Here is a 15,721-nt window from a genome sequence, read left to right as displayed (position 1 = left end):
AGGGTCTGTGTCATCTTCAAGATCCCGCTGTCTTCCTTTACGCTATATTCGTTTAATGCCGGTGGCCGGGCTAATAAGCAAAGACGCTTCCCACGTTGCACTACGACTTCCGGTGTGGAGGGCGCGCCGCTCCTCCGGCTCCTCTTCGGCGGCGCGAGTCCGGGAAGGAGGGCTGGCTGGCTTGCTTGTTGGCTTTTTGCTGGGTGGGGAGAGCTGGGGCCGTGACTTCGGCTCTCACGTGTGGGTGGAGGTGTTTGTGGAGGATTTCGGGTGGGAGAGAATGCAGCTTCGATTCCATCTGCCGTCACTAGGTCCCAGTTTTAACTCCTCTGTACCTTGGTTTGCTTTACCCCTCAAATGGACCTACCCAGAGCGTTACGAAGATTACGTGAAATAGTCCAAATAAAGCGCTTAGCACAATGTCTGACTGTAAGGGGGCGACACTATGTTAGTTATGAGTGCTGGATGGAAAACTAGAAATTCCTCCTCGCCATCTCAGAATCTTCCCTCATATAGCTCTCACCACCTGGAATTTGCTTCCTTCTTTCCTGGTCTTCATAAAACAATGAAAAATAACCCACGTCCTGTGTTCTGGAAACCTCCAGCGCAGCGCTGTCTCCAGCACTAATATGCAGTCTTGTTAAAATGCAGATTTTCCTTCAGTGAGATGGGGGAGGGGTTGATATTCCGCTTTTTTTGCTTGCTTCAAAGTGATGCCATGCTTCAGGTCTATGGACTGAACTTTAGCAAGACTATAGGGTAGTCTCTTTCCTTTCTCTGAATTCCGTCAACACATTATATTTTTAACATTTCTCCATGATACTAGGAGGGCAGGGATCATGCCTGCCTCACTCATGGCAGTTGCTAAAGGTCCAGCGCGGGCTTCTCAATCTCGGCACTATCGGCTTTTTTTGGGCCAGATAGTTCTTTATTATGGAGGGTCGCCCCGTGCATTGTGGGATATTTAGCAGCATCCCAGGCTTCTGCCAACTACATGCCAGTAGCGTCCCCACCCCAAATGTGGCAAACAAAAATATCTCCAGGCATTGGATGTCTAGCACAGTATGTATCCCAATGTCATCACCCGGCGCTGGGCACCTACAGGCATCACCACAGACTTTATCCTATACTGTTTGACATACTGCTTCCCTGATTAGATGGGGTGCTCTGCAGGGAACTTACACTTCTTTGTCTTCTACAGCTCCTGCCCCCATAGTGGGCACCTGCGGGGCTTTTTAACTAAGCTCAAAGCATCATATTGGAATGTGATATGTAACTAGTTCCACCAGAAGGATAGTGCCATACACAGAGCTCATTACCTGAGGAGCAAATGTCAAAGGACAACACAGTCTTTGGAGTCAAAGACGGTGTGAGGCTCCTTCTCATTCACTTAGCATCTCACATGTGTCTTACTTTGTAAAAAGGCAAAAACGAAGATCACCAAAGTGTAAAACATTTATTAGATAGTAAACAAGGAACAAAAATAAGTCACTATTTTATAAGTGTTTCTATGTACAGATAAAAGGAAAGTTCTGCGGTACTGAAGGTCTTAAGAAGAGGAATTTCATGGCTATTAACAATATTGGCCGAAAGGGAGGTGGAGGCCATGATTCAGGAAAGGTTTTCCAATGCCAGCAGATGGTGCTAGGAGAGTACTTATTCTCAGTGCCTAAGCCCTCGTTCCACAAAGATCCAGAGGAAAAGACATCCAGACATCTTCAACCCCAAATTATTCACCAACTTAATACATGTTGTTTACTGAGCATTGACCATATGCTCCACACTAGGCAAGATACAAGACTTTATTTCAAAGTGGGGGTAGTGAGTATGAGGAATAACTGTTTACAGCCTCAAGAATCTTTTTTTTTTTTTTTAAGATTTTATTTATTTAGTGCATGCGCAAGGGCAGGGGGAGGAGCAGAGGGAGAGGGACAAGCCGGCTCTGCGCTGAGGGCGGAGCCCCACACGGTCTCCATCCCACAACCCTGCTATCACGACCTGAGCTGGGGTCGAGTCAGATGCTCAACTGACTGAGCCACCCAGGTGCCCCACTTTTTTTTTTTTTCTTAAGATTTTATTTATTTTAGAGAGAGGGAGAGAGAGTGGGGGGAGAGGGAGAGGGAGAGGCAGAGAATCTCAAGCAGACTCCCCGCTGAGTGCAGAGCCCCACACAGGCTTGATCTCACCACCCTGAGATCATGACTTGAGCTGAAACTAAGTTGGACGCTTAACCGACTGAGCCACCCAGGTGCCCCAAGAATCTTATTCTTTTTAGCCTGTTGTCATAAGCCTCTTTTCTTGACCGCTTTAGTTGTCCATCTTGAGGGAATGATTAAATAAATTATGGAAGACTATACGATTATATGCAATGAGGTAGATCTTCACGTCCCAAAATCTTAATGGTGTTTTTCATTTTTTGGCCTGCTGGTCTCCATTTCCACTTCCTAACAGTATCTTATTTCTCTTGTGGACTGGTCTCTCCTTCCTCATGTACAATTGCGGAGTGGAGTGGGGTGCCAAATCTAAATGTTTGTCCTCCCAATACATAAGTTGAAGGGGTTTCTGGAAGATCTTTTCAACTCCTTCCATCTCCTCAGTAGGAGGAGGCATGAAATGCTATAAACTTNNNNCTTCTGGGCGGGGGGGGGGGCGCCTGGGTGGCTCAGTCAGTTATACGTCTGACTCTTGGTTTCAGCTCAGGTCACGATCTCAGGGTGGTGAGGTTGAGCCCGAGTTGGCGCCACACTCAGCAGGGAGCCTGCTGGAGATTCTCCTCTCCCTCTGCTCCTGCCCCTGCTCGAGCTTTTTCCCCCTCCCTCTCTCTAATAAATAAATCATCTTAAAAAACAAAAACCAAAAAACTCCCCCCCTCTGGGTTTTGAATCTTGAGCAGGGTGACGATGGAAGAAACAAAGGAGGTTTGGGGCAAGTCTTTTAAGAATTTCTACGTACGAAAACCTGGAGTTTCCTTGTTCCTGTCTGGGGAAGACAGGAAGTTCCTGTCTGGTCAATCCTTATCTTTCCTATAAAACTCCATTATGCTGGTTAACCAAGGAGATCGGTTTCTTGCAACCAAAGAATACTCTCAGATATTTGGTTACATTTGAAAAAGCAAGATACAGACTAGGGTGTAAGAGAGTGGTCCCTTGTTGTTTTGTGGTTTTTGTTTTTTGGCTATAGATGTATTTGTATGTAACAATTTTGGCAGTATATACAAGAAAGTGTTGATGGGGGTTATTTTTGGGAAATGGGAGTGGGGCCTGAAATAGGAAGACTTACATTTTGTGCTATGTTTTTCATTTATTCCGTGTGTATTGGTTTAAGAAAAAAAACCTGTCGGGGCACCTGGGTGGCTCAGTTGGTTAAGCATCTGCCTTAAGCTCAGGTCAGGATCTCGGGGTCCTGGGATTTAGGCCCCAGTCTGGCTCTCTGTTCAGCGGGGAGTCTGCTTTTCCCTCTCCCTCTGCTGTTCCCCCTGCTTGTGGTCTCTTGCTCTCTCTCACAAGTAAGCCAAAAAAAAAAAAAAAAAAAAAAAAAAATCTTAAAAAAAAAGAAAGAGAAAACTGTCTAGGTGGGGTGCCTGGGTAGTTCTGTCATTAAGTGTCTGCCTTCGGCTCAGGTCATGATCCTGGGGTCCTGGGATCCAGCCCCACATCGGGCTCCCTGCTCAGTGGGGAGCCTGCTTCTCCCCCTCCCACTCCCCCTGCTTGTGTTCCCTCTCTCTCAGTCTGTCAAATAAATAAATAAATAAAATCTTAAAAAAAAACAACTGTCTAGGGAATTAGGTTCTTGTGATTTGCCTGTTTTATTTATCTACTTGCTTATTATTTTGATTTGTCTGTTTTAGATACCACTTGACTCTTTTTTTTTTAAGAGTCCTTTCAGGACATTTTCTGGCTCTCTGGCTTGACTCCGGGGTTCCTTTCCTAGCATATTCCACCACAGGTTACTTCTGTATCGTCTGCACTTTGGGATTATTTGGAATCATTTAAGAGATAATTAAGCAGTGCCTTCTCAGTGAGGTAAAACCACCACACCCACCGCACCCAAAAGGGGGCGCCATCTGCAATTTCCCATCAGCCCCAAACCTCTTTCTTGTCTAAGGAGCCTTCTGGAAGCTGACTTTTTTTGTTTCGTTTTCCTTGTTGCTTCCTCAGAGAGTGACACGGGGTTAGGAGGAATGAGGAGGGAAAGGGGTTAGGGTGAGAGCAGCCAGCTGAGCCTAGAGTTGGGGAAGACAGCGTGGCCAACAGCTTTTGATTCTGATGAAAGACAAGCAGACGGGGGCAGAAGTGTGAAGGAAAAAGGAGAGAACCTGTGAAGGGCAGCAGCCGTTTGAGGGGCCAGGTTAGACCCAGGAAAGCTAGAGCAGGAAGCAGACTGTGTGCGGGAGGTATGACCAAAGGCAAAACAAAAACTCAAACCTCCCCGGAATTATTTCAGGGATGATGGCCCTTAGCTTCTTCCACCTTCCACACTTTAGTAACACCTCATTTTACACCTTAAGGAGTGGGGGGCCGGGACAAATCTTCCTAGTTCATAGGCAAGGAAGTCGAGGCTGAGAGGAACTTAAACTAAGATCTCTAATTACGTGTTAGATAAGGTCCTAGAACCCATTTCTAGGTTCTGCGGCCAGAAGCACTTCTGCCCGTCCTGTTGCACTGCTTCCCTGGACCCTCACAGAACTGATTTTCCCCCCTGAGGATCTTCTTGCCTCTGCAAGTGTGTTCAAAGGCCGGGCTCCAGCACATGCCCATGGGAAATGTAGAGTAGGGCTTCAAGGCCTTTTACGGGCAGCAACATAGACACAGGCTATCCATATTACAGAATCCACTCGAGCACAAAGGTGCCCCTGCCATTTGTGTGAACCAGACTTCTCCATATATTTAACACTCTGATAACAAAATGCCTTTACCTTTACTCCTGCACAAAGTATCGTACATTTTTCTCAAATGTGACTCAGGATGTACCAAGAAGCAGGACGCTGGAATACAGACTGCAACTCTACCGAAGTGAGAGGCTGGAAGAATTTTAGCCCTACTGCCTTCTCTCCCGAACTCCAGTCAATTCCCAAATGTAATGCAGTTATTCGTGTGCTTGTTCCCTCTCTAAACTGTGAGCTCCTCGCAAGTAGAAGTCAGACCTGAATTATCCACGTGTCCCTAGTGCCTAGCACGGTGCCTGTCAAGCGCTCAAGCAACGTATGGCGGCTGATGCTCTCCACCTGCAGCTGGACACCCAGGACTCTCACTCCGTCTCGGAGAACATACACAAGGCTGAAAGTCAGAGCCTGCAACCAGCCAGCCCCTGGAGGACAGCACAGCCGTCCTGCCTGAGCAGTGGTGTCTCAGCGCCCCCAGACTGTGGTTTCTTCCTTTTCTCTTTGTCCCCAAATAATCCACTGGCCCCCTTCCTGGAACCCCCCCCCCCATACACAGGACTGAGGGCTTTAACCATCCTTAGAGACGATGCCTGGTTTTTCCTCTGGGCATGGCCCTGGGGAACAGACACTGGTCCTAATCAAGCAGCCAGATCATCCTTCCTTCTTCATTCATGGGGCACTCCCATTGCAAATCGCCTGAAGGGGGTAAGGAAGGTCATGTTGGGTACACATTTGTCCTTAGCAAGAGAATCTTGACATCAGGGCAACACTGCAAAAGACATTAAGGGATCCATCGACTGATGTAACTATTCTATCAGTAATGACTCTGACTGCTGTTAGTTATAGGAGAACAACTTCCTGTTTATATATTGATTACTGCAGAATCCTGATTTCCTAACTGCTACTGCTTTAAGGGTGTGTGTGTGTGTGTGTGTGTGTGTGTGTGTGTGTGAGGGCGGCATAATTAAACCATAAGGAATGTTAGTGTAAATCCTAGGCCCCAAAGAAAAATTTAAGGAGCCTTCTACCTTCACCCCCAGAAATACATTTCACCCTATGGTAGTTTCCCTAACAATTGGGACAGAGTCCCACTTATGAGGCAGGAACTCAGAAGGGCCTCCAGGGGCTGATTTTACAGATAAGGTTACAGAGGTATTTCTCAATGGCTCAAATGTGTGAATCCAGAGAGAAGCATGTTAATTCTGGCATAAGTCTTGTGTAAAATAGTTTTCTGTCCCTATCCCTTAGCCTTCTTGTCCTTAACTGAAACAAAATAAATACATTGAAGAAAACCTCCTGCAGATCGAGGCTCATTTATGTAACTTCTCAAATGACCCCATTTTTCCTTCTTTTTCCTTCCTCAGTTAAGGACCCATGTAACAAGAGCCAGGATGGAGGCCGGAGACGGACGCGACTAAACTTTCTCACCGACCCACCCTGTTGAATTTGAAATCATTTGGAAAGGCCGATCAATTACAATCCTATTCCCTCACTAGTTCGTCTCCTGTTTGGGATGGTAAATCTATTTCGGTTGAACTCCCACTGAACACTTACTTACCCTTTTCTTCTGGGGAAAGAGCCATTCCTATTTGCAAAATCAAGACAATCACAGTTGCACATTTTCCCAAATCTTTGGCTGTATTGCAATGGTTGTTTCATTTCGTAATCTCCAACTAAACATTTCCTAACCATGGATTAACAATATAATTACTGACTGGTTTCTTTTAACAGTATTTATCCAACATAACAAAATAAACTGCAATTTGTTATACTTTTTTTTACAAAACATTTTATAAATATTTTTACAAAATGTATACAAAGCAATTTCAAGTGAGACGTACTATACAAATGAAGGTATTTAAGCAAATAAAGCCCACACCACGCTGACAGTGAGTGACGCGTCCTCTGTAAGTCAAGTCAGTCTGTAAGGCCTCCCTAATCTAACAAAATCTACTCAATTCTTCAGAGCTAAAATAGTTCTTTTTCGTAATTGCCAGTTTAAAATTTGCTTTATCTTTAGGCAGTACTTAAGGACACAGAAAATCAAATGCTTAATAACAAATACACACTTTTTCACAACAACAACGGAAAAAAAAAAGGGAAGTAAATGATTTTTGTTACTGAGTACAAGTAGTTCTAAAACTTAACCTTGACTAATGAACCTGAACAACTGAAAGTTGGCCGTCCGAGGTGGAGCTCTCTTACCCTTCGCCAGAGGGGGCTCGACATGCGAGTTAGGACCCATGTGCGCTTAACCTAATCACAGGAGTAAAATACATTTCGTAATCTTCATTTGTCATTATCTAGAATCTTTCCTCCATAGAAAGTAAACTTACATACAAAGACACAAGAATTTACAAGTTTCATTTTGGTAAATTAGGCTCTCAGTTTGCTAGACAAGTGTCAGGGCTGAAAAGACCCTTTGAGATGGTGCTTAGAAAGGCGGGGTTGGGGTAGCAGGGCAGGACAGGGAAGAAAGGGAGGTGACAAATGTACATGAAGTTTATCTTTTTCTTAAGAATTCCACTGATTGGCAGTAATTAATGTAACCCATTAAGTAGCCTACATGAAGGCTTCCGGGTAGAGAGTTCCACAATGAGAAGAATTTGATTAGGAGGGGCCATTTTTAAGTCTTGCTAGGAATGAGGGAAGCATGAGTCCTAAGAGAAGAGCCTATGAAATCACAGGGTTCAGGGCAGGGTGTTACCCCAGGGCTGCCCAAACAGAAAGTTCCAACTGGCAATACCAACTTATCTTCTAATATGTTACAATACAGGGAAAAGGGGAAATCTGCAACTTGGACATTGGCACAAATAAGGAAAAAATGGGAACCCTAAAATGGCCCAGATTTTCCAAGTTCTATTGGCCGGGGTGGGGCTGGGGCTGGGGAGAAGGTACTTTGCTTTTATGAAGACTGGCTGTCTGAAGGGGCTCCTTTGAAGGCAGTGTGGGGACAGAGAGGGACAGGGAGAGACTGGGTCTTCTGTTGCCGTGTTTTGAATAACCAGAAGCCTTCCTTTCCATCACAGGCCAATCTGGAGAAGAAGCGCCCAACATGATGACAATGGGGGTCCATCCCCGTTCTGGCAACAGCCAGAAACAGATGCTGGCACCGTGTGGGAGTGGAGACGAGTGGGCGCACCTCTAAAGCCAGAGAGATCAGAATAAATGAGAGAGTGCGCACACAGGGGAGGAAGAGTGGGTGTGTCCATGCTGTCACCAGAGTGGCCTCGGGATCTGAACAGCTCAGGTACATGCAGGCACATGTGGGGGAGGGCGGGTATGAAACACCGTTATGTCGCCTTCCCAATGATGGGAGAGACTGGCTGGTCATAATGACACCGAGGATGAAGGGAAGAGCAGAGATGGGATGGCCTGGGGCAGGAACACAAGGAAGGAAACCGGGGAAATCTCCCTGAAAAGAAATATAAATAAATAAAGCAATAAGTCATGTTCACTAATACGAACACGGGCCGCACACAGACCACGACAGGGCAATGTCCTTTGGCTCTCAAGTGGGAATCCCGTGTCTCAGATCTTTTCTTTCAGTGGGGGGGCTGGCTGGTTACTTTGGTTTGTCTGTGTTTTGGTAATGATTGCTGCCGGGGCGGGGGGGTGACTACTGTTCTCAGACAAGAAGCAAAAACAAGGCCAAAGTCCCCTTAAAGTTTAAACTGAAAAATTACAACATAGTTTTCAAACGAAAGTGCTTTGGACGCTTGGCTATTTGTGGGAGAGGGGGTGGAGAGATTAAATGAAAGGAAACCCAGCAACAAACAAAAACATACAGCATATGTTGACTATATCCAATTAGAAAATGCAAAACGCTTGTTTTTTTTTTTTTCCTCAATAGTTCACATATATATGCTTTTACATATATACATATTATATTCCTCAAGGCTCTATCTATCCCGGCCTCCCCTGTACACTGTGCCACTTAACTGGTTTCCGTTTTCCTTTATTTGGCCTGGTGAAATGATCTCAAGCCATGCTGTTGCAACTAAGAACAGAGCATTCCCTAGATGAAACTCAACGCGCATCGGCTGAAAAGCATGAGGCTTTGCTCCGGGAGCATCAGAAAAGCACTTGAACTTGAACGATGAGCAAGGAAACCCTACAAATGCCCTGTTTGTGCGCTACCGGCTGCTTCCGGGGGCTGTGGCATCCCTGGTAGAGCAGCCGGCAACTCACCGCTCAGAGAAGGCTGAGGGGGCGCGACCCGGCGGTCCGCCCTCCCAACGACCACGACAACAAACCCCAAACAGCAAAATCTGGAGATGCACTGGGATATTCTTTAAAAAGTAGCTTCTATCAGTCCTGTTTGATTTTCTTTAATAAGTCTGTTCTTTTCAAATGACTTATGATTGTCAGAATTTTACCCAGGGCCAAGTGTACTGTGATCTCAGCGAGTTATACGGTGTTTTGTTTTAAATTAAAACAAGTAAACAAACACAGAAATGACTATAAGCACTTTCCTAACACTTGAAATGTGTCGGGCCTATCAGACTGCTTTCTAACAAGGAATCGTTTCGCGAAAGGATCTCCCTGTAACCACGACGAGTATTGCTCTGAAACAAAGAATGGGATCGAGATCAGAAAGAACAACCTGTGATGAAAGATCCAGCAGGCTGGAGACAGGAGACCACTTCCATTTGCTTTTGCCAGGAAAGAATGTAACTTGTCCGGGGCGGGGTTTCGGGGCGGGGTGGGGAAGGGCTGCTGCTATTAACACTCTAGGATACTATTTACAGCTGCTTCTAAAATGGAGTCAGTTTCTACAATGCCTTCGCTGTGGTCCGGGATGAACTTTTCCAGGCAGTTTTCCTGCGAAGCCATTGGAGAAAAGTTGGGGAAGTCTAACTCAACAGAGCCGCTAACCGTGGGGTCACTCTGGGGCTGCCGCCCGGCCCTTTTAAGTTCCAAGATGTTCTTAAACGTTGTTTCTAAACTCTTAGTGAGCTGCAGATCTGGCTGGGGCTCGCCCGACCCTTTCATGATGTCTCTGTGTAAAACTTCATTCTTTGGAGAATTCCTCAGAGTTTTGTCCTGGAAGGAATTGTTACACGTCATCTCCAAGTGAGAATCTACTACGATACTGGAGAGTTTGCTCTCAGTACCATGATCCCCTCGGGATGAGGTTTTCCGGTGCCCTTCGGGGCCGGGGGAGCACTCGCCGGCCTTCACGGACTCTCTCCGGCTGCTCTTCTCTTCGGATGCGCTCCGGTACTGAGCTAAGCCCGCCTTGTCAAATTTCAGTGCTCTGCCGAGGCATTCAGTTTTTTTAGAAATGTTTCCTTCTGCGGAGACCACGATGTGATTAGGCACTAGATGAAACTGGTCATGATTCGTTGGTTCTGCCAGGCCTGGTTTGGCTCGGTCTCGGCTCTGGGCCTTGGCCGTCAGGTGTAGAGAGCTGGCTGCTTTACTGCCGTGCTGGTCACTGCGGCCAAACTGCGTCTCGTGAGCAGCTTTATCAAGTTGGAAGGAACAACAGAAATCAGCCTGAAAACCCTCTGGAAATGGGAACAAAAAGAACACTGAGTGAACGCGAGAGGAAGGACACTGCAGCAGACCCCCCGGTGGGTCAGGTGCAAGCCCAGCCCAGCCCCGTGAGCCAGTCTTGCGTGTCTACGAACGTGCAGGGGCGCGACACTCGAGGGGCCTTCCCGTAACAGCAGCCGTGGCTTCCAGACAAGAAAGTCAAACCTGTTTGAAAAGGTAGCTGCTTGGTGACAAATGGGAAACCAGGGTGGGCAAAAAGCTCTACTTGTCTTGATCTCTTAGTGTTCTCTTTTTTTAAAGTTTATTTACTTATTTATTTAGGTAATCGCTCCACCCAACCTGGGGCTTGAACCCACAACCTTGAGATCAAGAGTCGCATGCGCTATCAACTAGGCCAGCCAGAGGCCCCTCTTAGTGTTCTCTTTAGCTAGTTTTTTATTAATGGCTGCTTTGAAACAGTCTGAAAACAGAAATTCGACGCTAGTATCAGCTTGGGTTCTCCCTTGGAGCAGAGGGCCCTGGAATGAGGCTTTAGGGTGGGGGCGGGAGTGGACAAAACAGCTTGTCTTTGGGTGATGGCACTTCGGTCCCTGTAGACATGTGTGAAGGGACCAGGCTTTATAAAGCTGCACTTTGCCAGGAGCAACAAACAAATGGTCAACACGCATTCGAAATGGTATCTGCCTGGAAGGACAATGGCGTGTGGATTGACCAGGTCTGTGAGTGAGCACTGCCCGGCACCAGGCTTGAGGGGCCCAGGATGCAAGAGAAATGTTAGGAGGATCTGGGAGGTTGAGGGCACAGAGGCAGCCCGCTGTCACAGAAGGGCAGAAAAGGTGAAACAGGGCTCTGATGACATCTGTAAAGCCAAAATGTCAATTTCTTCGCCAAATCACAAAATGTGAGATGTAGGGGACACAGCCTTGACATCTAAAAAGAAGACTCCATTCAACAAACACAGGCTGTGTAGGCAAATACACGGGGGATGGAGCACATCCGTGTCCTCGGGACACTCGTGTCTGCGGAGCGGTGACAAAGTGGGAGGGTTTATCCATAAGCCCAATTCAAGATAAGGCAATAGGAGATGGCCGGTTCTAGGAAAAAAGGACAGAAATATATCCTCCATCATTCTCTTCCTTTTTGGAAAGATTGAGGATTCTCCTGTCTACATAGCATTTCTTTCAGACTCTCCCTTTTGACTAAGTGTAAGGATCATTTATTCTCTTTAGGGATTTCATGAGCCACACCAAACGTAAGGCAGAATCTTGATATTTAAGAATCAGAAAAGAAGTTAGGGGAATGGAAATAAAGCCACTGGAAAATAATAGTACAACAGTAGGGGAATGGTTAATTAATGTATTAAAAATTGATGAAATATTATTTAAGACTCTAGCAAATGATAAGAACTTCAGACGTGTTAAATGGAAGAAAATCAGAATAACAAAATCATATCTAGCATATGATTATAACTATACATAAATGATGTATGCAAATGGAATCAGAACCGGAAGAAAACTGGGAGAAATAAGAACTTTTCTTTTATAGGATGGTGCAAGTATGGGTAAGATTTATACTCCATGAATTGTTATACTGTTATTTGATTTAAAAAATTTTAGAGGCCAGAAAAAAGTAAGGAGGATTTTTTTTCGAAGTTTTTTTTAGTTATTTGTCAGAGAGAGAGAGAGCACAAGCAGGGAGAATGACAGGCAGAGGGAGAAGCAGGCTCCCCGCTGAGCAGGGAGCCCGACGTGGGACTCGATCCCAGGACCCTGGGGTCATGACCTGAGCTGAAGACAGACGCTCAACTGACTGAGCCACCCAGGCGTCCCAAGGAGGACTTTTTTTTTAAAGCTTTTTATTTATTTATTTGAGAGAGAGAGAGAGAGAGCATGAGCAGGGGGAGGGTCAGAGGGAGAAGCAGACGCCCCACTAAGCAGGGAGCCCCATGCGGAACTCAATCCCAGGACCCCAGGATCATGACCTGAGCCGAAGGCAGACGCTCAACTGACCGAGCCACCCAAGCACCCCTATTTTTATTTTTGAAAGATTTATTTATTTGAGGAAGATAGCGATCGAGCAAGTGGGGGGAGAAGCAGAGGGAGAAAATCTTCAAGCAGACTCCCTGCTGAGTGTGGGAGCCCTACTTGGGGCTCGATCTAACCACCCTGAGATTGTGACCTACGCCAAAACCAGGAGTTGGACACTTAATCAACTGAGCTACCCAGGTGCTCACAGGAGGGCTCATTTTAATTCACTTATTTATTTATTTATTTTTTAAAAGATTTTATTTATTTATTTGAGAGAGAGAGCACGAGTGGGAGAAGGGACATAGGGAGAAGTGGATTCCCTGCTAAGTGGGGAGCCCTATGCAGAGCTTGATCTGAGCCACCCAGATGCCGCCCCAGGAGGATTAATTTTTATTTTATTTTAATTTTTAATTTTTAATTTATTTTTTAAAGATTTTATTTATTTATTGGAGAGAGAGTGTGTGCACGAGCATGAGTGTGGGGGGGCGCAAAGGGACAGACGGAGAGGGAGAAGCAGACTCCCCACTGAGCAAAGCCTGACGTGGGGCTTGATCCTAGGACCCCGAGATCATGACCCAAGCTGAAGGCAGATGCTTAACCCATTAAGCCACCCAGGCGGCCCTTTTATTTTTTTATTTTTAAAGACTTTATTTATTTGAGAGAGAGAGAACAAGCATGAGTCGGGGGCAGAGGGAGAGGGAGAAGCAGATTCCCCACTGAGCAGGGAGCCAATATGGGGCTTGATCCCAGGACCCCAAGATCATGACCCCAAGCCGAAGGCAGATGCTCAAAGGACTGTGCCACCCAGGCGCCCCGAGGATTCATTTTTAAAAGGCAGACTGTGTTGCGGTGTGCTGAGCGTGGAGCCTGCTTAGAATTCTTTCTCCTCTGCCCGCCGCCCCCTCTAGCCACACACTCTCTCTCTCGGGGGAAAAAAACAAAACAAAACAAAAAAGCCCACACCACATAAACAAACAAACAAAACCTGAGCCCATTCAAGAAGGACACTTAGACCCTCCTCTGTCCCCGAGAGCAGGAAATAAATCTTCCACCTGAAAAGAGCCCACCCTGGACGAGGAGACAGAGAGACATCCTCATCACCAGCAATGGGGAATTCAGGGCCCAGAAGGCGTAGGAAGAGCCCTTGTTACTTTTCACTAATTTACTACTCCAGCCCAAATTCTGTTTAGAATTCCTTACTAATTGAAGCTCCCAGAGTTAAGTCTTCTTTATCCCGTCGATTCCTCATAGATTTATTGTTTGTCTAAAAAGTACACCAACTGCCTGCCTTGGTCATTCTTTGTGTCTCAATTTCGTTACTGGGCCTCTGTACACATGTAATAGAAGTTTTTTTCCCTCCTGTTAATGCGCCTCACGTAAATTTAATTCGTCCAGCTAGAAAAACCTTGGCTGGAGGAGAATGTCTTCCTGCCCTTCGGCGCAGTCCATGGGAAACCGGCGGGTGAGAGCAAGGACTGAACGGAGCATCTTAATTGCTGAGCTCGCGGGCAGGGCCCCTAACGGCGCCTTGCACACGGTAAGACAACTCGATAATTCGCTGAGGCTTAAACGCTTCTGGGAAGGCTTCTGACTTCAACTGAGTTCTCAAGAACCAGAGAAGGAATGAGACTTCTACGTTTATAATGGGGAAACACAATCACATAAGGAACGCTGACTACGGACCTTCTCACAGAGTATCCACGCACTGTCCTTGCTCTGGGTTTTTGTCCCCAGAATGCATTTTGTACCTTCAGGGTTCGTACCCACAGGTGGTTCGGACAGACTCCCCACAGGCCCACGGCCCGGAACCCCGGCAGCACCTCTCCTCTACTTTTCCGCTGACGTGTCTTACCAGGATCTACAAGTGCCAGACGCTTGTCTCGCGACAGAGAAGCTCTTTCCTCCTGGTTGAACATTCTATCGATCATCACCATCTCAGCAGACGGGTTGATCCGCTGAAAACGAGAGAGTCTGGTCACTTCAGATGCCTTTTCCCAAGTGCAAACATCCCACTGAATCTTCGAGACAAACGAAGCAACCGGATGTGAAGACTTGGTGTCTAGGTTCTAGTCACGTCCCATGGAGTCCCATTTATCCTTGTCACATAGGGATGCATTTTTTTTTAAATTGTATTTTTGGGGAAAAGGTGATTTCCATTGATTTCTAGAGAGGATGTGAAAACTAAGCCTGCCTTCCTTGCTCCCCCCGCCTCTCTCTGCAGGCACCGCACCTAGCAGTGTCATACTATGCAGACTGATTTTATGCACACACATGCATTGACGTTCTTCTCTGTTTATTTCTGCAAGCAAATGGCAGCAACTATACACACTGGCCTGTATCTTTCTTATTTCCCCCTCTGCTTAATAATATGTTAGAAATCTTTTCATTAGGATGACATTTTTCTTCCTATTCTCACTGTGCTTTCATTGTGTTTTTTTAGTAAGGCTTTCCTTAAAATTTTTTTTTGCTCTACAGAATCAAAGCTTAAATTATATTTGTGAGTCTTATTTAACATGAAAATTCATAGCAGACATAAGATAACTTGACCAAATAAGTGGTCCTTTCCTTAAAAATGATAAGAGTTAAGTCTGAGCATGAGTGTGGGGGGGCGCAAAGGGACAGACGGAGAGGGAGAAGCAGACTCCCCACTGAGCAAAGCCTGACGTGGGGCTTGATCCTAGGACCCCGAGATCATGACCCAAGCTGAAGGCAGATGCTTAACCCATTAAGCCACCCAGGCGGCCCTTTTATTTTTTTATTTTTAAAGACTTTATTTATTTGAGAGAGAGAGAACAAGCATGAGTCGGGGGCAGAGGGAGAGGGAGAAGCAGATTCCCCACTGAGCAGGGAGCCAATATGGGGCTTGATCCCAGGACCCCAAGATCATGACCCCAAGCCGAAGGCAGATGCTCAAAGGACTGTGCCACCCAGGCGCCCCGAGGATTCATTTTTAAAAGGCAGACTGTGTTGCGGTGTGCTGAGCGTGGAGCCTGCTTAGAATTCTTTCTCCTCTGCCCGCCGCCCCCTCTAGCCACACACTCTCTCTCTCGGGGGAAAAAAACAAAACAAAACAAAAAAGCCCACACCACATAAACAAACAAACAAAACCTGAGCCCATTCAAGAAGGACACTTAGACCCTCCTCTGTCCCCGAGAGCAGGAAATAAATCTTCCACCTGAAAAGAGCCCACCCTGGACGAGGAGACAGAGAGACATCCTCATCACCAGCAATGGGGAATTCAGGGCCCAGAAGGCGTAGGAAGAGCCCTTGTTACTTTTCACTAATTTACTACTCCAGCCCAAATTCTGTT

At 46.3% G+C, this 15,721-nt stretch overlaps 1 protein-coding gene across 1 annotated transcript in view; it reads right to left on the bottom strand.

Moving 5' to 3' along the window:
- Positions 1 to 6,499: 6,499 nt before the first annotated feature.
- Positions 6,500 to 15,721, bottom strand: part of BICRAL (BRD4 interacting chromatin remodeling complex associated protein like) — a 73,070-nt gene continuing 63,848 nt past the window's right edge. The window contains exon 12 of the mRNA XM_040643489.1: positions 6,500 to 10,395. Coding sequence (XP_040499423.1) covers positions 9,608 to 10,395 — 788 coding nt within the window. The 3' untranslated portion in view covers positions 6,500 to 9,607. The remainder of the gene's footprint in view (positions 10,396 to 15,721) is intronic.

The sequence above is a fragment of the Ursus maritimus genome, unplaced genomic scaffold (assembly GCF_017311325.1).
Source record: "Ursus maritimus isolate PB19 unplaced genomic scaffold, ASM1731132v1 scaffold_29, whole genome shotgun sequence".
In the NCBI taxonomy this organism is placed as follows: domain Eukaryota; kingdom Metazoa; phylum Chordata; class Mammalia; order Carnivora; family Ursidae; genus Ursus; species Ursus maritimus.
Note: the sequence above shows the minus strand (reverse complement) of the source record. Positions and strands in the feature narration are given on the sequence as shown.